Source organism: Chlorocebus sabaeus, chromosome 20 (genome assembly GCF_047675955.1).
Source record: "Chlorocebus sabaeus isolate Y175 chromosome 20, mChlSab1.0.hap1, whole genome shotgun sequence".
NCBI classification, from domain to species: Eukaryota; Metazoa; Chordata; class Mammalia; order Primates; family Cercopithecidae; genus Chlorocebus; species Chlorocebus sabaeus.
The window spans coordinates 96,781,610-96,804,820 of NC_132923.1; the positions used below are offsets into that span (position 1 = coordinate 96,781,610).

The 23,211-nt window shown below is 41.1% G+C and overlaps 1 protein-coding gene across 2 annotated transcripts in view; it reads right to left on the reverse strand.

Moving 5' to 3' along the window:
• Positions 1 to 273: 273 nt before the first annotated feature.
• Positions 274 to 23,211, reverse strand: part of ZMPSTE24 (zinc metallopeptidase STE24) — a 46,290-nt gene continuing 23,352 nt past the window's right edge. Inside the window, exons 7-10 of one of the 2 annotated variants that reach the window (XM_007979274.3) lie at positions 22,416 to 22,600; positions 7,972 to 8,076; positions 3,396 to 3,539; positions 274 to 1,968 (exon numbers count right to left, since the gene is read on the reverse strand). In XM_007979274.3, the coding sequence (XP_007977465.1) occupies positions 1,744 to 1,968; positions 3,396 to 3,539; positions 7,972 to 8,076; positions 22,416 to 22,600 (659 nt within the window). In that variant the 3' untranslated portion in view covers positions 274 to 1,743. The remainder of the gene's footprint in view (positions 1,969 to 3,395; positions 3,540 to 7,971; positions 8,077 to 22,415; positions 22,601 to 23,211) is intronic. The other variant, XM_007979275.3, reaches the window with a different exon arrangement.

Consider the following 23,211-nt stretch of genomic DNA (forward strand, 5'->3'; position numbering starts at 1 on the left):
AAGCTTCCAAGGAAATATCTGCAAGAACTGGTGATACTCTGGAGCAGAGGAGGAGGAAGCCACTGAAGAGACTCTGTGTAAAGCCTAATGAGTGGTGGTGCTGACACTCATCATTAGGTGGTGCTGACACCACTCATCATTAGGGCTATTTCTTCATTCCCCTCTTCATTGCTAGCACCCAGTTCCTCTTGGGCAATAAACATACGTTCAGGTAACAAACGATACACAAATTAAACAAATGATACACAAATATCAAACTAAAGACAAAGTACATACATTTGCATTGGCAATGTTTAATGTTTAACTTTTGCAGAACTGAAATTTGTATTCAAAGGCACAGAAGGAAGGAAAGGCAGTTATCAGAGCATGAAGTCACAGATAAAGGATGCTGAATAAAAGGCATAGGACTGCTCCTCTTTAGCCTCAGGAAAATAAATAATGCAGTACTAAACTAGATTTTCACTTTTATTATATTTCCATGTGACGACATCACCCAAATGTCAGTGGAACAAAAGACTTTATGGTCAGATACCAAAGGCGCACAGTCGATCCCACTTTGGAATAAATGCCCAAAAGGTAAGCATTATCAGTGAGTGACAGCTCTAGGCACAAACTAAGTTCTCATTCAGAAAGTGGACAGAGATATGAAGCAGTGAAACATACAGCTTTAAAAACTGGAAATCTTTCATGACATTTGTTTTCAAAGTAAACATTATCTGCATTTCCAGAACTGTAATTTTCAAAAGTAGAATCAGGCCTGATTAAGCAGTACTTATGACTTACAGATAAAATTACAAAAATAAAAATGAAAACTCTTCTGCCCTTGAAAGAGATAGAAAACTATATTTTTTCCCGAAATGTCATATTCATTTCACCCTTATGTCGCTTAAAAAATGTTATTTTTAATTTGTCTTTCATGTTCTGCCACTTTTAACATAGCAAAACGTGTTTAATATGGCCATCTCTGCTAAATGAAAGGATGTATTATTTACTGCATGAATGAGAAAAAGCTACAATTTACCCCCAATGGAATCATATTTACCATGTGGGAAAAAAAGATAAAGACAGAGATTTTCCAAAAAATGAAAACAAACAAAACACAAAACTCAATGATTTAAAATATCCTATACATAATTTCTAACTTCAAAGCACTATGAGAAACTCTTGATCAGTGTGTAAGAGAGAAATTTAAAATTTGGTAGGAGAGCATTTTTCTAACTACTTTCATTTAAATAATATTGGCCTTACCAACTATTACCTTTCTTATTTAAAACACTGATTCACCAGATGAAATCATAACAGCATGAAAGTAAGACCAGATTTCAACTTAGGTATGAGCACAACGATTCAGGACCACGGTTTCCACCTCACAGAAAGGATTCCCGAGGTGGTGCTCCCTCTTTCAAACATATGCCCCCCAACACCTCACATGCAGTTTCCATGTAAGTATATAAATAAAACAAGTTCTGTATTTTTCCAAACAATTTTACAACTTGATGGTAAATTAGATGTCAAAGATAAAACTATGCCTTTAAAAACATTAAGCTTCAAAATTCATTCGGTGTTTTCTTTAAGAAATGAATTATTAAAATCATTTTTGAAATGACATATTAAACGTATTTAAATCTGAGCTTTTCTGTACTTAATTTTTCTTTTAAAAAAAAGTTTAAAAACATCAAGAGCTGGAACATGCTGCCAGGACAGAAATAATCAGAATGTCTTCAGTCACAGACCTTGGGCATCTCAGTGTTGCTTCATACTTTTCAAAGCTTGAAGTCTCTCTAGCAGTGGAGGATGAGAATAATGCCACATTGAGAACAACCAGTCAGAAACAGGGAATCCCAAGTTATCTTTGTTAAGTTTGATTAAAGCAGAATATAAGTCTTTAGCCTTCCCAAGTTTCTTGGCAAATGCATCAGCTTGAAACTCAAATCTGCGGCTTAGGACTGTTAGGCAAAAAGAAAGAACCTGAAAAAGTAAATGAAAGGGTTTTAGCCACTGTCTACCTCTTTGTTGTTACTGAAGGTTCCATGAGCTGAGACTGCAGAGGAAGTTTGGCTTGGGATAAGAGGAATGGCAGGACAAAAGAAAGATCACTAATATTTAGGGGACCTAGGGTGAGGAAATTATAAATTGAGCCTTATTTTCCTCCAAGCAAACAGGCCAGAAACACATATACAAGTTAAACATCCCTAACCGAAAACTTGAAATCTGAAATGTTCCAAAATCTGAAACTTTTGAGTGCTGACATGAGACTCAAAAGTCATGCTCAGGCCGGGTGAGGTGGCTCACACCTGTAATCTCAGCACTTTGTGAAGCTGAGATAGGCGGATCACCTGATGTCAGGAGTTCGAGATCAACCTGGCCAATATGGTGAAACCCCGTTTCTAGTAAAAATACTAAAATTAGCCAGGCGTGGTGATGGGCGCCTGGAATCCCAGCTATTCGGGAGGCTGAGGCAGGAGAATTGCTTGAACCCGGGAGAGGGAGGTTGCAGTGAGCCAAGATGACACCCCCGCACTCCAGCCTGGAAGACAGAGTGAGACCCCATCTTAAAAAAAAAAAAGAGTTTAAAGATAATACATCTCAGTCCTCTGCCAAATTTATTTTATGTGGACAATGTTATATGAATATGATCTATGCCCCTCCATTTTTCTTTCTTGGGGTCCCCACCATACATAATAGAAAAATATGATTCATTTAGCTCATCTTAACTTAACTCTGCAATCTATCCCAAGAAAGAATTCTTCTGAATGGAGATACCTCAAGATCTTCGATACTATTTCTTAGCATAATTTGGAAGCCTTACCAAACATGATGAAATGTTGCCACTGTCAGGTTTGTTATATAGTCTCATTAACCTATGTATTATCACTCACACGGAATACCCCTAATGAGCTAACACAGAGCAATGTTCTTAAGTTTCATTTACCACAAAATACCTGATTTTGATTCTGTGGGTTTGGGTGAATCCCTCAGGCTATATGGAGGCAGGTGGTCATGGAGCAGAGGAACAGTCACTAAGCCTCCCTTACTGAGCCGTACACAGACTCAATTAGTGTTTGCTTTGTCCCCTCACACACGTAAGATTTTTACCCAAGCACTGGTGAATATGTGGCCTAGGACACAGCATTCTACCGAGTCCTTTTAGGTGTTCACCACTGAAGTCTAATTTTCTACTTACATTTTCCTAAGAGTATGCAAGCATTTATTTATTTGGGCTTGAATTTTTCTGCTACTTTGTCATACTGACCAGTAAATCCAGGGACTAAAAGACTTTGTTTCATCTATTTGTTAAAACTGTACTGTTCTATTTCCTTTTCCACTATCCTGAAAGCTCTAGATTTGAAGCAGGTAAGAGCGTATGTGTGATAATTTTAAAGATCATACATTACCTCATTGTAAGGTGAAAAAATAAACTGGAAGATGATCAATAGTCCAATTAGAGTGGGTTGGCTATCATAAAAACCAAATGCAGCAAAAAGCTCCTTTCGACCAATTAATACAGCAAATAAAAAAAAACACAGGAAAGAATTCATCTAGAAAGAAGGACACGAAATTTCTAAGTTATTACCAAGCTGATTTCACTATGGGATCAGTAGCATCCATAAAGTATAAGAAAACAAAGTGTGGTCGGGCGCGGTGGATCACAAGGTCAGGAGATCGAGACCACCCTGGCTAACATGGTGAAACCCTGTCTCTACTAAAAATACAAACAAATTAGCTGGGCATGGTGGTGGGCGCCTGTAGTCCCAGCTACTCGGGAGGCTGCGGCTGGAGAATGGCTTGAACCCGGAAGGCAGAGCTTGCAGTGAGCTGAGATTGTGCCACTGTACTCCAGCCTGGGCAACAGAGCGAGACTCCGTGTCAAAAAAACGACAACAAAAAAGAAATCATAGTGTGATCTTAAGAAAGGTATCAGTGTGATCACAGAACAAATTATTTAAGTAGTTTTTACTTATTTTTATTTTTTTGAGATGGAGTCTCACTCTGTTGCCCAGGCTGGATTACAGTGGCACAATCTCTGCTTATTGCAACCACTGCCTCCTGGGTTTGAGCGATTCTCCAGTCTCAGCCTCCCAAGTAGCTGGGATTACAGGAGCCTGCCACCATGCTCAGCTAATTTTTCTATATTTTTAGTAGAGACGAGATTTCACCATTTTGGCCAGGCTGGTCTTGAACTCCTGACCTCAGGTGATCCGCCCACCTCAGCCTCCCAAAGTGCTGGGATTATAGGCATGAGCCATCCTGCCCCGCCAGTAGTTTTTAGTTTCACTTTTATTTCAAAAGTAAAACAAAATGTTCCCAAATGTATAAACTGTATCATTTTCTGTAAGGGCAAGCTTCAGTTGAGCCTCCTATCATTGAGGGTTTGAAGTGGTCAATAGCAATGGGATATTTTCTCTCTGTAAAGGGTGAAGTGCTAGAATGGATTCTGGCCTTGTTTTATAAGACTGTAATCAGATACAACATCTCCCACCTGACTTTGAAGTGGAGGCTCCAAAGTAACAGGCTTCCCTTGAATCCTCTCTAGGCCCACTGGAGCTGTACCGAATAGTTAGAAAGGTCAGGGGAGAAAGTAGATCCATTTTGAACAATAAATGAGTGGGGAAAAAAATAAAAAATCTATACCAAAATACAACCTCTTGGAGTAAGGTTGGAGAACACACAACATTCTTTTTCTGTAGCAAATTAGGATCTTGGAGGCCACATGGACCTTATTTAAGTGTGTTGCTCCAAACCATTTACGAGACAACCCAAGAAGCTGTCAGCTTAGAATGGGGCTCGGAGCGTAAGAAGGCTCACCAGCTGCTCCAGGACAAAGGACAAGCAGCTTTGCCCTCATCCTTATCACTCAGTGGATCCAATATGACAAGCTCCAACAGAAAACTCAGTGAAGTCTCCTACACTTATCATCTATGCATCCACTTTTGTCAAGTAACCATTGTCCTTTTGAAAAATAACTTTTGGTTTGCTACTGGGCCCTACTACAGACTGAATTCCTGGTCATGGGATACCATGATCCTGCAACCTGAACTATTCCTCCTGAACTGGATGCTATGTTAATCTGCCTAGCCAGGAAGCTGGTATGCCCAGAAACACTTCATCATCAAGCATAAGTGATAGATATAAGAGTGGAAATGATGCAAGTTATGAAGGCACCAGTAAGTTAAATAAGCAGGTGGCTCATACTCTAGTACACCAACTCCTGCCACCAACAACCCTCAACCAACCCTTACTCATAAGCCATTTCCTATAATCAATTAGTTGAACAGGAAAAAAAATCAGAGCCTATTTTACAAATAACTTAACACAATATGCTGGCACCAGATGAAAGTGGACTGCTGTGGCATTACAGAGCCACTCAGGGATGGTCTTGGAAGGTGGCGGTGAAGGGAAATACTCTCGGTGAGGGGAACTTTAAGGTGTATATCTCACTGTCCACTCAGCCTGGGAGGAGAGAGAGCCTGAGGCAAGGATATATATCCTAATTCATTGGCAGTGGGAAAAAAATGGTTCGGCTGGATAATTAGGGCCTTGGAAAAAAGTAGAGGATGGCTAACAAGGAGATTTGGCAAAGAGGTATGTGACAAAACTTCCAAAATTACTGCAGAGTTTGATTATAGGTGGCCTAATGTTAATGTTCACCCAAAGAGTCCCACAGTCAAGGAGGCTCTTGGTCAACTGGTGAAGACACCTGCTCTGTGAAGGTCAGCTAGCCTTTCTCTGTAGCCACTCCATGGCTTAGTCAAGGGACTTATGAATAGAGTGGCCACAGTGACAAAGATGGAGTTAACGTATTAGTCAACACAGACACCCTCCTCACTGGCACCTGCCATATGTCCAGTCTGTCCGGAGAAGCAATCAGTCTCAGTCTTGATAAGGTACCACATCTCAGGGACCAGCCAACCACCTTGTGGTAGGCTGATTCCATTGGAACCCTTCCCTCATGGAAGGGGCAGTGATTTTCCTTATTAGACTGAAAATTCAATTGAATTTGGACCTGGATTTATTTAGTCTTACTCAGTGTCATGTATCCACACAACATAGCTTCAAGCCAAGGAATGCATTTCTATACCTAAAGATACAGGAAAGTGCCCACAGGAGTTCACAAGTCTTCCCTTGTAATTCATCACCCAGAACCAGCTGGCCTTTTTATTTTAATTTTTTTTAGAGACAGGGTCTCCTTGTCACCCAGGCTGGAAGTGCAGTGGTGTGATCATGGCTCACTACAGCCTTGATCTCCTGGACTCAAGCCATCCTCCCATCCCAGCCTCCCAAGTAGCTGGGACTACAGGTGCATACCACCAAGCCCAGCTAATTTTTTAACCTTTTGGAGAGAAGGGGTCTTGCTATGTTGCCTAGGCTGGTCTCAAACTCCTGGCCTCAAGTGATCCTCCCTCATCAACCTTCCAAAGTATTGGGATTACAGGCATGAGCCACTATGCCTGGCTCAGCCAGCCTTTTTAAAGGTCTGAAAACCCACTGAAGATTCAGTTAAGGCCACATATGCTCAGAACTAGTCAACATGATATAGTGCTTTTTCACCCAAAGTCTAAACATCTGTTGGTTTAGAGGTTCTAGAATCCAGAGGAGGAACATTATTGGAATTGCTTTCTTTTTGTATTTTCTGCAATTTCCAATGAATATATAACTTTTTTTTTTTTTTTTTTTTTTTTGAGAAGGAGTCTTGCTCTGTCACCCAGGCTGGAGTGCACTGGGATGATCTCAGCTCACTGCAACCTCTGCCTCCTGGGTTGAAGCAATTCTGCCTCAGCCTCCCGAGTAGCTGGGATTACAGGTGTGCCACCACGCATGGCTAATTTTTGTATTTTTAGTAGAGATGGGGCTTCACCATGTTGGCCAGGCTGGCCTCGACCTCCTCACCTCAAGTGATCCACCATCTTGGCCTCCCAAAGTGCTGGGATTACAGGCGTGAGCCACCACGCCTGGCAATAATAACTTTTAAATGAAAAAAATGTTTTAGACTGGGCGTGGTGGCTCATGCCTGTAATCCCAGCACTTTGGGAGGCTGAGGCGGGCAGATCAGCTGAGGTCAGGAGTTCTAGACCAGCCTGGCTCATGTGGAGAAACCGCGTTTCTACTAAAAATACAAAAAAAAAAAAATTAGTCCGGTGTGGTGGTGCGTGCCTGTAATCCCAGCTACTCAGGAGGCTGAGGCAGGGGAATTGCTTGAACCTGCGCTGCAGTGAGCTGAGATCACGCCATTGCACTCCAGCTTGGACAACAAGAGCGAAACTCCATCTCAAAAAAAAAAAAGCATTTTAGGGTGGGCACAGTGGTCACACCTATAATCCCAGCACTTTGGGAGGCCGAGGCGGGTGCATCACCTGAGGTCAGGAGTTCGAGACCAGCCTGGCCAACATGGTAAAACCCCGTGTCTACTAAAAATACAAAAATTAGCCAGGGATGGTGGTGGGTGCCTGTAGTCCCAGCTACTCAGGAGGCTAAGATATGAGAATCACTTGAACCTGAGAGGCAGAGGTTGCAGAGAGCCGAGATCACATCACTGCACTCCAGCCTGGGTGACAGAGCGAGACTCCGTCTCAAAAAAAATTTTTAATTTAATTTTAAAAAAGCATTTTAATGTCCAACTTATCTAGGCTTGTTCCTTTTGATCTTCCAAGTTCTTACTCTGGAGGTAATGGTGGTGATAATAATAATTTATATAGTGCTCACCACATTCCAGGTGCTAGTCTAAAATCTTTACATGTATTAACTCACTTAATTCTTAAACAGTCCTATGAGGTATTATCATTCAATGAGGAGACAGAGGCAGAGGTTAAGGAACTTGGCTGAGGTCACACCGGTAGTCAGGGAGCTGTGATGGGAAACCAGGTAGCCTGGCTGTGGTGTCTGTCTTGACCTGTCTTATATGACCTCTCATGCCTGCCATAGTTCTAATTTGACTACCATGCCATAAAAAAAGAATTGTCACTCCACACTTACCTGGCTAATAATGATATTTTTGACTGTATGTCCCAACTTCCAGTGCCCCAGTTCATGGCCTAGTACAGCAAGTACCTCCTCATTTTTACATCCTTGTTTCTTATTCTGAAAAAAAAAAAAAGAAAAATAAATTATTGAGAATCTTTAAAAAGTTTTATCTTTTAACCCAGTAATAGCCCTTCATAGATTTTAACTTAAAGAAATAATCAGTTTTGTTCAAAACTGATGTCTTAACAAAACATTCCCTGAACCACTGCTCCACATGAGACAGTGGGCTAAGCATTGAAGACAGAATGACGAACAAGATGGACATTTCCAGACTACATAAAGCTTACAGTCTAGACTAACTTAGATTAGGGGAAAAAAAAAAAAAACTGGAAGAAATAGAAATCTTTATCAATGGGACAATAGTTAAATAAATCATGATAAAGTTATATGACAGTCACACTGTATTACAAAACCATTAGAAATTTTGTTTTCAAAGATTAGGGCCAATTGCAGTGGCTCACGCCTGCAGTCCCAACACTTTGGGAGACCGAGGCAGGCAGATAACTTGAGGCCAGGAGTTCTAGACTGGCCTGGCCAACATAGCGAAATCCCATCTCTACTAAAAATACAAAATGTTGCTGGGCGTGGTGGCTCATGCCTGCAATCCCAGCACTTTGAAAGGTCAGTGTGGGCGGATCATGAGGTCAGGAGTTCGAGACCAGACTGACCAACATAGTGAAACCTTGTCTCTACTAAAATACAAAGAATTAGCCGGGTATGGTGGCAGGTGCCTATAATCGCAACTGCTCTGGAGGCTGAGGCAGGAGAATTGCTTGAACCTGCGAGGTGGAGGTTGCAGTGAGCTGAGGTTGCAGTGAGCTGAGATCGCGCCACTGCACTCCAGCCTAGGTGACAGAGCAAGACTCCATCTCAAATAATAATAATAATAATAGCCACGTGTGGTGGTGCATGCCTGTAATCCCAGCTACTCAGGAGGCTGAGGCGTGAGATCTGCTTGAAACTGGGAGGCGTAGTCTGTAGTGAGCCAAGATCACGCCACTGTACTCCAACCTGGGCGAAAAAGTGAGGCTCCATCTCAAAAAAAAGAAAAAAAAAAAGGATTATGTTCTGACATTGGAAAATGATTAGGTGAAGAAAGACACAAACTAAAAATATATGGTATGATTCTAATTGTGAAACAATGTGAATGTGTATATAAAAATATACAAATATAAAAAGTAGACAAAGTATATACAAATGTTAACAATAGTTATTTCTTTTTCTTTTTTTTTTTTTTGAGACGGAGTTTCACTCTTGTTGCCCAAGCTGGATTGCAATGGCACGATCTCAGTTCACTGCAACCTCCACCTCCTGGGTTCAAGTGATTCTCGTGCTTCAGCCTCCTGAGTAGCTGGGACTACAGGCACGCGCCACCACGCCTGCCTAATTTTTGTATTTTTAGTAGAGGTGGGGTTTCACCATGTGAGCCAGTCTGGTCTCGAACTCCTGACCGCAGGGGATCCACCTGCCTCAGCCTTCCAAAGTGCTGGGATTACAGGCATGAGCCACTGTGCCCGGCCTAGTCCCATTCTCTTACTAAGGAGCAAATAACCAAGGATTTACCAGACATAAGAGGTAAGTTGTTAACATGGAAGATCTGATCCAGAAAAAAAGCAACATGAAATAAACAAATTATATAAAGAGAAAGTTTAGAAAATTAAGATACTGTACCTAAGAAAAAATAACAAAGTGCTGTAACATGGAAAATTCAGATAAAAAAATTCTTAGAAATCCAAGTTGAAGGCCGGGCATGGTGACTCTCGCCTGCAATCCCAGCACTCTGGGAGGCTGAGGCAGGTGTATCACAAGATCAGAGTTCAAGACCAGCCTGGCCAACATGGTGAAACCCCGTTTCTACTAAAGATACAAAAAAAAAAAAAAAAAAAAAATTAGCTGGGCGTGGTGGTGCGCACCTGTAATCACAGCTACTCAGGAGGCTGAGGCAGGAGAATTGCTTAAACCCAGGAGGCAGAGGTTGCAGTTAGCTGAGATTGTGCCATTACACTCCAGCCTGGGTGAGAGGGCAAGACTCCATCTCAAAAAAAAAAAAAAAAAAAAAAAGTAAGTTCAATAAAAGAATTGGAAGATGAGGCTGGGCGCGATGGCTCACGCCTGTAATCCCAGCACTTTGGGAGGCCGAGATGGGAGGATCACGAGGTCAGGAGATCAAGACCATCCTGGCTAACATGGTGAAACCCCGTCTCTACTAAAAATACAAAAAATTAGCCGGGTGCGGTGGCTGGTGCCTGTAGTACCAGCTACACGGGAGGCTGAGGCAGGAGAATGGCGTGAACCCGGGAGGCGGAGCTTGCAGTGAGCCAAGATTGCACCACTGCACTCCAGCCTGGGCGACAGAGCAAGACTCCGTCTCAAAAAAAAAAAGAAAGAAAAAAAAAGAATTGGAAGATGATGAGGGAATTCTAGAAAGTAGAAAGAGATATATTTAAAATGGAAAAGACGGTTAAAAAGATAGGAGAGTTCAGTATAAGAAATCCAGCACTCGAGTAAGAGGAGCCCTGAAAAGACAGAATGTTAAAAATGGAGAGGAGAAAAATCAACAAAATAATTCCAGAAAATTTCTTATAACCACAAGACCTCGATTTCCAGAATAAAAGAGCCTAATGTATACATCACAGTGGATGAAAACAGTGTGATGCATATAACACGGTGGAAGAAAACAGATCCCCATCAGGGTATGTGAAATTTTAGAACAATGAAACAGAGAAAGATCTAACAAACTTCCAGAAAAGCAAAAAAAAAAAAAAAAAAAAAAAAAAAAAGAGTAACAAAAGGATCAGCAACTTTTTTTTTTTTTTTTTTTTTTTTTTGAGATGGAGTCTCGCTCTGTCGCCCAGGCTGGAGTGCAGTGGCCGGATCTCAGCTCACTGCAAGCTCCGCCTCCCGGGTTGATGCCATTCTCCTGCCTCAGCCTCCTGAGTAGCTGGGACTACAGGTGCCTGCCACCTCGCCCGGTTGGTTTTTTGTATTTTTTAGTAGAGACAGGGTTTCACCGTGTTAGCCAGGATGGTCTCGATCTCCTGACCTCGTGATCCGCCCGTCTTGGCCTCCCAAAAGTGCTGGGATTACAGGCCTGAGCCACCGCGCTCGGCCTTTTTTTTTTTTTTTTTTTTTTTTTAAGACAGGGTCTCACTCTGTCACCCAGGCTGGAATGCAGTGACAGGATCTCAGTTCACTGCAACCTCCACCTCCCAGGTTCAAGCAATTCTTGTGCCTCAGACTCCTGAGTACTGGGATTACAGGCGTAAGCTATCATGCCCAGGTAATTTTTATATTTTTTGTAGAGACGGGGGTTTCATCATGTTGGCCAGGCTGGTCTCGAACTCCTGGCCTCAAGTTATCTGCCTGCCTTGGCCTCCCAAAGTGCTGGGATCACAGGCGTGAGCCACCATGCCTGGCCAGGATCAGTAATCTGAATGACTTCAGATACTTCATCAGCAGTGTTGGAATCAAGCAGGCAATGAAACGATGCCTTCACAATCCTGAAGGAGAAGTATTTCCAATCTAGAACTCTATACCCAGTCTAAGTAGCAAGCCAGTATGACAGAAAAATGAAGGCATTTTAAGCATACAAACTTAAAACTTTACCGATGTAATCTTTCTCAGGAAGGTACTAGAGGATGTTTTCTACCAAAATAAAGGAATAAATTAAGAAACAAAAAGTCATGGACCAGCCTGGGCAACATAATGAGACCCTGTTTCTACAAAAAAATTTTTTAAAAATTAGCCAGGCATAGTGGTGTGCGCCTATAGTCCCAGCTACTTGAGAGGCTGAGATGGGACGATGGCTTGAACCCAGGAGTTCAAGGCTATAGTGATCTATGATTGTGCCATTGCACTTCAGCCTGGTAACAAGAGCAAGACTCTCTCACAAAAAAAGGGAAAAAAAATGCATCCTAATTTGTAAATGTAAAAAAATAATAATAATAAAAAAAGAAGACAGTAAGCTCAGAGCCAGATGTTTTCAACAGGAACAACAAAGAAATCCAGAACATGGGCCGGGCCCGGTGGCTCACACCTGTAATCCCAGCACTTTGGGAGGCCAAGGCAGGTGGATCACCTGAGGTCATGAGTTCAAGACCAGCCTGGCCAACATGGTGAAACCCTGTCCCTACTAAAAATACAAAAATTAGCTGGGCGTGGTGGTGGGCGCCTGTAATCACAGCTACTCAGGAGGCTGAGGCAGGAGAATCCCTCGAACCTGGGAGGTGAAGATTGCAGTGAGCCGAGATAGCGTCATTGTACTCCAACCTGGGGGACAAGAGTGAAACTCCGTATCAAAAAAAAAAAAAAAAAAAAAAAAAAAAAAAAAATTCCAGAACACAATAGAACACTATCTTTATCTTATTTATTTATTTATTTATTTTTGAGGCAGGGTCTCGTTCTGTTGCCCAAGCTGGAGTGCAGTGGTACGATCATAGCTCACTGCAGCCTTGATCTCCTGGGCTCAAAAGATCCTCCCACCTCAGCCTCCTGAATAGCTGGGACTATAGGCACACACCACTACACCTAGCTAATTTGCTAATTTTTATTTTTAGTAGAGACAAGTTCTCGCTATGTTGCCCAGGCTCGTCTTGAACTCCTCAGCTCAAGTGACCCTCCAGCTTTGGCCTCCCAAAGTACTGAGATTACAGGTGTAAGCACCTGGCAGAATGATTATCTTTAAATATAAAAGAGCTGTCATTTCTGCATTGATATCCAAGAATAAGAGCAAAATAAAAACAAAACCAGAATTTTCCAAAGAAATTCCTAAAGCACGGCCGGGCGCGGTGGCTCACACCTGTAATGCCAGCAATTTGGGAGGCCGAGGCAGGTGGATCATAAGGTCAAGAGATCGAGACCATCTTGGCCAACATGATGACACCCTGTTTCTACTAAGTACAAAAATTAGCTGGGCATGGTGGCGTGTGCCTGTAGTTGTGCCTGTAGTCCCAGCTACTTGGGAGGCTGAGATAGGAGAATCGCTTGAACCCGGGAGGCAGAGGTTGCAGTGAGTTGAGATCACGCCACTGCACTCCAGCCTGGTGACAGAGTGAGATTCCATCTCATAAAAAAAAAGAAAAAGACAATCCTAAAGTATATACTTCTGAAAGAAGGAAAATGATTTCTAAAAGATGTGAGGTGAATGGCCGGGCACGGTGGCTCAAGCCTGTAATCCCAGCACTTTGGGAGGCCGAAACGGGTGGATCACGAGGTCAGGAGATCGAGACCATCCTGGCTAACACGGTGAAACCCCGTCTCTACTAAAAAAATACAAAAAACTAGCTGGGCGAGGTGGCGGGCACCTGTAATCCCAGCTACTCCGGAGGCTGAGGCAGGAGAATGGCATAAACCCGGGAGGTGGAGCTTGCAGTGAGCTGAGATCCGGCCACTGCACTCCAGCCTGGGCGACAGAGCGAGACTCCGTCTCAAAAAAAAAAAAAAAAAAAGATGTGAGGTGAATAAGGAATGTTAAGCAGAAAAACAGATAAGCATATAGACGAATCTAAATAAGACCAATGACAATTTGGGGGATAAACAATGAACAGGATAAAACTAAAATAAAAGATGAAAGGCATAATGGTTTCAAAGTATTTAAGGACCCTGGATTGTTCCGGAAATAGTGAAGATATCATGTATTTTAAGATCTTCAGATATGTGGGCATGCTTAAGTTTTAGCGGCAATCATTAAAAGAATAGTAATACAAGAACATCCAAAGATGAATAATGACCTAAGCAGAATTTTTTAAAAACCTTCAATCAGTTCTTAGAAAAAAGTGGGAGGGTGTATATGTTGTGTTGAGGTGAGGAGAAGATAAGAGTGGAGAACAGAAAGGACAGAAAAGAGACACAAAGGGCATAAAATAATATTGCAGAAATAATTCCAAATATGTCAGTAATCACAACATACATAAACTAAACCTGTCAATAAAAAGATAGTAACTGTCAGTATAGCTTTAAAAACAACCATAATAAAATCTATTAACATGCTATATACAAGAGACATTGAAAATAAAAGGCCAAGGTTAAAAGTAAAAGGATGAATTAGATAGTGGTTTAGTGATAGTTATACAACTTTTTGAATATACTATAAGCCACTGAATTACACGCTTTAAAATGGTTAAGATGGTGAATCTTGTGTGAATTTTATCTAATTTTTTTTTTTGAGACGGAGTCTCACTCTGTCGCCCAGACTGGAGTGCAGTGGCATGGTCTCGGCTCACTGCAAGCTCCGCCTCCCAGGTTCACGTCATTCTCCTGCCTCAGCCTCCTGAGTAGCTGGGACTACAGGTGCCTGCCACCATGCCTGACTAATTTGTTGTATTTTTAGTACAGATGGAGTTTCACCGTGTTAACCAGGATGGTCTCGATCTCCTGAACTCGTGATCCACCCGCCTCAGCCTCCCAAAGTGCTGGGATTACAGGCATAAGCCACTGTGCCCGGCCATCACTAAATTTTTTTTTTTAAGTAAAAAGATGACCTCTGAGGTCGGGTGCAGTGGCTCATGCCTGTAATCCCAGCACTTTGGGAGGCTGAGGTGGGCGGATCACAAGGGCAGGAGTTCGAGACCAGCCTGGCCAACATAGTGAAACTCATCTCTACCAAAAATAGAAAAAATTAGCCAGGCTTGGTGGTGGGCACCTGTAATCCCAGCTACTCGGGAGGCTGAGGCAGGAGAATCACTTGAACCCAGGAGGCGGAGGTTGCAGTGAGTCAAGGTCACGCCATTGCATTCCAGCCCGGGCGACAGTGTGACTCCGTTTCAAAAATAATAATAATAATAATAATAATAATAAAATAAAAAATAAAAAAGATAACCTCTAACAAACACTAATCGAAGGAAAGCTGGGACACCTGTATTAATATCAGACAAAATCAACTTTTTTTTTTTTGAGACGGAATTTAGCTCTTGTTGCCCAGACTAGAGTGCAATTGCACAATCTCAGCTCACTGCAACCTCTGCCTCCTGGGTTCAAGTGATTCTCCTACCTCAGCCTCCTGAGTAGCTGGGATTACAGGAATGCGCTACCATTCCCAGCTAATTTTGTATTTTTAGTAGAGATGGGATTTCTCCATGTTGGTCAGGTGGGTCTTGAACTCCTGACCTCAGGTGATCCGCCCACCTCGTCCTCCCAAAGTGCTGGGATTACAGGCGTGAGCCACCGTGCCCAGCCAACTTAAAGGCAACATAAAGGCAAAAAGGATTATTTAGCAAGGCCACAACACAATCATAAAAATTTCACTTTACCAGGAGGATACATTAATTTTTAATTTGCATGTAACTATACACTGGCCTCACAACATATTATTTCAAAACTGTAAGATTTGCAAAGAAGGCCAGGCGTGGTGGCTCACGCCTGTAATCCCAGCACTTTGGAAGGCCAAGACGGGTGGATCACGAGGTCAGGAGATCGAGACCACCCTGGCTAACGGTGAAACCCCGTCTCTACTAAAAATACAAAAAAACTAGCCGGGCGTAGTGGCGGGCGCCTGTAGTCCCAGCTACTCGGGAGGCTGAGGCAGGAGAATGGTGTAAACCCAGGAGGCGGAGCTTGCAGTGAGCCGAGATCGTGCCACCACACTTCAGCCTGGGTGACTGAGCAAGACTCCATCTCAAAAAAAGAAAAAAAAAAAGGGTTGCAAAGAAAACTTGACAAATCTACTACAATAAAGGATAGTAACAGACCCCTATCAATAATGGAAACACCAAACAAATAAATATATAAATATTTGAATAAAATAATAAATAAGTTTGATCCGTTGGACACATACAGTACCCTGCAACAGTTAGAGAACATATATCCCAGAAAGTTCTGGCTAAAGATTTTGAAATAAGCTTCAGCTACTGAAAAGAGCAAATTACGTTAAAAAAAAAAAAAAAAAAAAAAGGATGAACTTGGAATAGACTTTGTTTCACACAGCTGAGAAAATGCAGCCTCATGAGAACACAGACAAGATTTATTGGAATCTAGATATTCTACCACTTTCCCCCTCTTTCACCAGTTCCTCATTTTTTTAAGGAAAATGACCACATATAGAGAAGCTAGGTCCCTTGTATGAGAAAGAGGGATAAATTATAATGATTTGCAATACACGATTGACATTTATTACCTCTTTCCTATTTAAATTAGAGTTTGGGTCAGAGTACATTTAGTAGAGAAAAGCATCACATAACTAACCTTGTTCCTGAAAGAGCTAAGAGACACACACATACCTGTACCTTCAGGGAATGGTCATGAAGGAGTAACAAACTAAAGCACCAATTTATAGACTACTCTAAAGGGAAAATTAAGAGTTACAACTGAAGGATTACATACAAAAATACTCACTGCAGAAACATTTTTAACAGCAAAAAATTGGAAACAATCCATATATTCAATAAAAGGAAAATGGTAAAAAAAAAAAATTATAGTTTAGAAGACTAGAAATATATCTAGTAAGATGTTTATGGTTTGTTGGATCATTATTTTTGTTATTGATGTTTTCTAACTTTTTTATTTTTACTTTTGTTATTTATTTATTTTTTGAGACAGACTTTCACTTTTGTTGCCCAGACTGGAGTGGAATGGCACGATCCTGGCTCACTGCAACCTCTGCCTCCCGGGTTCAAGAGATTCTCCTGCCTCAGCCTCCCAAGTAGCTAGGACTACAGAAATGTGTTACCACACCCAGCTAATTTTGTAATTTTAGTAGAGATGGGGTTTCACCATGTTGGTCAGGCTGATCTCAAACTCCTGACCTAAGGTGATCCACCAGCCTCAGCCTCCCAAAGTGCTGGGATTACAGGGGTAAGCCACTGTGCCAGGCCAACTTTTCTACTTTAGTAATAAGCAAAAATATAGCTAATGTTTTTGTTTAATAATAACAGTGATAACAGCTTCTATTTATTAACTGCCTATGTACAGATACTGTAGGTATCAGATATTTTACAAACAGTTCATTAATCTTCACTACTATAAGGCAGGTATTAATAGCCTTATTTTACACAAAGTAACATGGTCCTTAGGCTTCTGTTTTCACCAGTCACCTGCTTTCCAATATGAATTATGCATTATTTTATAAAACAACCAACCATTCTCTATTGTTCAGGATATGCTCTCATCTCTTGGTTTGATGTCTGGATTTAGGAAGCTGTTTAGAACAGCATCAGGGTCACACTCAAAGATATGCTGACGTGGAATGATTACAGCTTAAACAGTGTGGATCACTTTCCACAGAAAGGAGACTTGCTTATTCATGAGAGACTCTTAGCCCTCGATTTTCTTTTCTTCCCACTCTAATTTCACATAAGAGAACAAAAATAGGTACTGCCCATCTATTAGTTTTCTTAGCATTTTCCTTTATACAAAATTCATAACTACCTCATTTGATTCTCACAACACCATGTTGGGCAGATGGGAAGAAAGGTCTTCATTTCAGAGATGAAGAAAAGGAGGTAAGAAATTAAAATGTCTTGCTACTAAATAGTGGGTAAAATCCACCTCTCTGGAGCCTGCATCCTTTCCATCATATTTATCAACTGGGAAGACTTTCATATAACCCTAGTACTTACTGGGGAAATACTTGCTGTCTTCTATAAAAGGGCAGCTTATATATATTTAAAATTATATTCTTAAATTGCTTTTGAACATTTTGCATTTTTTAATTTTCTGTAGAGATAGGGGTCTTGCTATGTTGCCCAAACTCCTGGCCTCAAGCAATCCTCTCACACTGTCCTCCCAAAATGCTGGGATTACAGGTGTGAGGCACTGTGCCTGGCCTTAAATTGCTTTTGAGACAGGTTTTTTCAATTCTTCTATTTGTCTTCTGAAGGGTAAAATTCCAGCCAGGTTTCCCAGTTATCTTTTAAAATGTAATAGCCATTATGGACACACTCATCAAAATGTTAGTTATCTCTAAGGGGTGGGATTTCAGGTAACTTTAGTTTTTTTCTTTAAATTTCTGTTAAAAATGAAATGCTTCATGTTCTCTGTACCATCCAGACTAACACCATCTTTGCATCCCTTACTGCATTGTACATAGTAGGCATTCAGTAGCAAGTGCTGAATAAATCTGCTTCCTAAACTTCCACCACACCTGTGTACCCTCCATGTAATTTACTTATTTCTTTAAACCAATCCACTTTTTAAAACTAGCCTTATCCTAAGTGACAATACATTTGTATGAAATCATGAGTTTGATACACTAGTTTCATTTTTTCCCCTAATATACATTAATAGATATAAAACTAATCAAATTTAAAATGTTGATATACCTAAAATGATCTCACCAGTGGTACATGTGCCAAAAAGCAATAAAGTAATAACTGTTGAGTCTTTTTTTTGAGACGAAGTTTCACTCTTGTTGCCTAGGCTGGAGTGCAATGGCACAATCTCAGCTCACTGCAACCTCTGCCTCCCAGGTTCAAGTGATTCTCCTGCCTCAGCCTCCCAAGTAGCTGGGATTACAGGTGCCCACCACCATGCCTGGCTAATTTTTGTATTTTTAGTAGAGACGGGGTTTCACCATGTTGGCCAGGCTGGTCTCAAACTCCTGACCTCAGGTGATCCACCTGCCTCAGCCTCTCAAAGTGCTAGGATTACAGGCGTGAGCCACCGCGCCCGGCTTGTTGAGTCAATCTTTGACCTTCTCCTTCACTTCCCATAATATCAATCTCTAAGTACAGTCATGCATCATTTAATGATGGGGATATGTTTTGGTAAGTGTGTTGTTAGGTGATTTTGTTGTGCAAACATCATAGTGTACACTTACACAAACACCTGTCTATCATGTTACCACACTGAATACTGTAGGCAACTGTAACACAATAGTGAGTAAGTGTGTATCTAAGCATATGTAACCTTAGGACAAGTATGGTTACAAACATGGTATTATAATATTATGGTAGCATATTCGGTCCATTATTGACTGAAATGTCATTATGTGGAGCATGACTGTACTTTCAATCCATCCTTTATTATGACTCTTGCACTTACTTGGACTTCTCATTCTGGCACAGGCCCTCATTATCTCACGCTTATCTTGGTCATCTTCATGCAGTAGACTCCTAGAAGTCTCCTTGCCTACAATCTTTGCTCTATTCTATATTCTGCCATCAGATTTGAATCTTCCTAAAATAAGCTTTGGCCTCTACCCAAAATAAACTTTCCAGGCCACTGGAAACAATCACTTGATGGCTTCAGGAAAAAGTATTCAAAAAACTGGTCCTGGCCTACCTTCCTATCCCCATCTACAAGAATCCATTTAATCATTAGTTTCAGAACAGGCATTGTGAACTTTATCTCTATTCATTCCTAGCCTTCAACCTGAAAAACCCCAGCCCCAAGTCAAACTTCTACCTACTTCAAATAGCCTCACTTCTAAGAAACTTGCTGACCATTAGAATCTGCATTAATATCTCCATTTCTGAAAGCCACACTATATCAGCTGCTACTCATGACATTTACCATGCCCTGCCTTAAACTCTAGGCTATTTGTCTCCTCTACTGTAGGTTCTTTAGGGTAAAACTATGTCTGTTGTATCTTGTCATGTAATATGTATTTAGACAGTAAAATATTTGTAGTTAACCAATGAAGCAAAGCAGGCTCTTTTTGTTTGTTTTGAAGACACGGTCTCGCTCTGTTGCCCAGATTGAAGTGCAGTGGGGCAAACACAGCTCACCGCAGCCTTAACCTCCTGAACTCCAGTGATCCTCCCATCTCAGCCTCCCGAGTGGCTGGAACTACAGGTGGGCATCACCACGCCCAGCTATTTTTTTATTTTTTGAGAAGATGAAGTCTCACCATGTTGCTCAGGCTGGTCTCAAACTCCTGGCCTCCAGCAATCCTCTAACCCCAGCCTCCCAAAGTGCTGGGATTACAGGTGTGACCCACCACACCCAGCTGCGGGCCTCTAAAGCAGCCAGCAAAATAAGTCAAATCCCATTCAACATACTTCAAAGGACCACTCAATTGTTTTTGTAGCCAAAGAAAACTATTCTCATAGACATTAAATGTCTGTTATTTCTGTACTTTGCTTGTAATCAGTGCAACATTAGCTAATGTCTAGGTTTAGACATTACTTAACATTACCAGGTTTAGACAACGCTTAAGATGTCTCTTAAGCAGGTTAACTTTCTTTTTTTTTGAGACAGGGTCTCACTCTGTCACCCAGGCTGGAGTGCAGTGGCACAATCTCAGCTCACTGCAGCCTCTGCCTCCTGGGTTCAAGCGATTCTCCCACCTCAGCCTCTGGAGTAGCTGGGACTACAGGCACGCAATGCCTGGCTAATTTTTGTATTTTTAGTGGAGATGGGGTTTCACCATGTGGGCTAGGCTGGTCTCTAACTCCTGACATCAAGTGGTCCACCTGTTTTGGCCTTCCAAAGTGCTGGGATTACAGGTATGAGCCACGGTGCCCGACCATAAGCAGATTAACTTTCTAAACTTGCATGATTCTCTAGTGCTATCACTGGGTTATTCTTTCTGGACTTCAGTTTTCCTATCTATAAGATGACCTTAAGATGTCTTCTAATCCCTTCACAGAATTTTATTTCCTCTACATATTTATAACAGGCTAGGTACTTTACTAGAACCTGTTTTTAGGGTCAAAATAGATGCTCAGATGCTAATCATTTTCTGGTACTCTCTACATTTTGATAGACAGTACAAGGTATTTCACACATATTATTTCATTTAATCTTCAAAATCCTAAAATGTAGCCATCTTTAGCCTTGTATTTCTCAACCAGGGGAGACCTGACCCCACCCGAACCTTTAGGGGACATCTGGCAATATTCTGAGACATTGTCACAATTTTTGGAGGTTGTGGGGGGGAAATGGCCCCTAGTGGCGAGAGACCAGAGATGCTGCTAAACATCCCATGATGTGCAAGATACCTCCCACAACAAAAACATTATCTGTCCCCCAAAAATAGTGTGGAGCTTGAGAAACCCTATTGGCCTCATCTTTCAGTTAAGAAATCAAAGATTTAGAAAGCTTGGCCGGGTGCAGTGGCACACGCCTATAATCCCAGCACTTTGGGAGGCTGAGGCAGGTGGGTAACTTGAGGCCAGGAGTTCAACAAGCCTGGGAAACATAATGAGACCTCATCTCAAAATAAATAAATACATAGATAAATGAAAGCTTAACTTACTTGCACAGAGTTACACAGATGGTGAGTGAACAGGGATCTAAAATCATCTCTGTATGACACCAAAGGCAATGGCACATTCCATCACACATACAAATACTGATGACCGTTTCTGACAGTTTGTATTGTTTCTTATCATTGTCCCCTCTCCCCCATTTAGTCTTGATATTTTAAATTCTGCTAATCAATATCAGTCAGTCTTATCCAGGAAAAGGATTCAGAAGCAGCTTTCTCAGACTCTCAGGTCAGATTCGAGAAACGTCTTTTCTTGTGCTCCCACTATATCTAGAGTCTAAAGCTTGACAGTAGCAATTAACGTATTGTACTGTGATTGCATGACTATCTCCCCTTTGGACTGTAAGCTTAAGAAGAAGGTATTCCTGGCCGAGCGCGGTGGCTCAAGCCTGTAATCCCAGCACTTTCGGAGGCCGAGACGGGCGGATCACGAGGTCAGGAGATCAATACCATCCTGGCTAACACGGTGAAACCCCGTCTCTACTAAAAAATACAAAAAACTAGCCGGGCGAGGTGGCGGCGCCTGTAGTCCCAGCTACTCGGGAGGCTGAGGCAGGAGAATGGCGTAAACCCGGGAGGCGGAGCTTGCAGTGAGCTGAGATCCGGCCACTGCACTCCAGCCTGGGCGACAGAGCCAGACTCCGTCTCAAAAAAAAAAAAAAAAAAAAAAAAAGAAGAAGGTATTCCTTTTGATTTTTGTGTACCTAGTGCCAAGCAAAGTATCTCAGCACAGAGTATACATTTCATAAATGTGTGTTAAACAAATAAAAGAGACTAAATTACATAATGTATCCAAGGATACAAAGCTACTAAATGACAGAACCAGGATTCAAATCCAAGTCTCTCCATTGCCAAAGCCTATAATTACTGTCTTAATAAATCTAAAAATTAGATGTTTATCTTCTCTTTATCTTGCTTGTGGGAATTCTTTGATCATAAACACATCAGAAATTTTATACACACACACACACACACACACGTTACTATTTTAAAGACAGCTTATAATCATATGAATTTTCTTACAAGAGCTTCCAGTTTTAATCTCTACATTCTATAAAAGCTTGCAAGGTAGTTAGCATGTAATAATAGTGGTAAACTCTCCTAAATACCAGACTATAAAGGAGCCATGGTTTTTTATTTGATAGTCTCCCTGAATTCAACACTCACTGCATAGAAATTGATGTTATTTTGAGTTGTCACAGGAACTGTGTATAAAAACTAAGGTAGAGTCTCTTAGGAAAAAAGAACTCACTTTAACTTTAGCTTTTATTTCTTCACTGTTCCCTTCTTCCTCATTGCGGGGTTCCATGCCAGAATCCTCCTGGATGTCTTTGTTTAGTACAGAGTACTCTTCTAGTAGAGTGTCAAACAAAACTATTCGCTTGTTCTTGAAGAAGCCATAAAAATAAGCATTGCTGTGGGAAGAGCGTTTAGATCCTAAGGAAAAGACAGTTCAAAGCATGGAATATAATTAAAAAGTTTGGGGTCCTTTGGAGAGACTCCTAGAAATTGAATTACTGGAAAGGGCATTAACATTTTCAAATCGTTTAATAGAAGAAAAACCATATCAATATAATTCACCACCAGAAGTGGAGAGTGTCTGTTTTTTTGCCAATAAATGTGCTCATCACAGCTTTATAGCAATAAGTAAATAAGTAAAGCCTAAACATCCAACAGTTATGGAATGATTCAATTATAGTAAAACTATGAAATGGAATTTTAAGCAGCCAGAAAAAAATTATACTTCCAAAGAATTTTACCATGAAAAAGCTCACCAATATATTGTGAAGGATACAAAACTTCATATATATAAGGTTCCATTATTGTCAAGAAAAAGTGTACATGTATTAGATGGGTGCAAATGTTAATTGCGATTTTTGCATTGTTGAAATTTGCTGTTTGATATTGGAATACATTCTTAAATATGGCTATGTTATATGTCATTTTAATGCACATTTCTCGTTTTGTTTTTTGCTAATGATTTATTACTTGCTGTTTATTTTATATTTATTTTAGATAAGGGAAATGATATTAGACAAAAAGCAAAT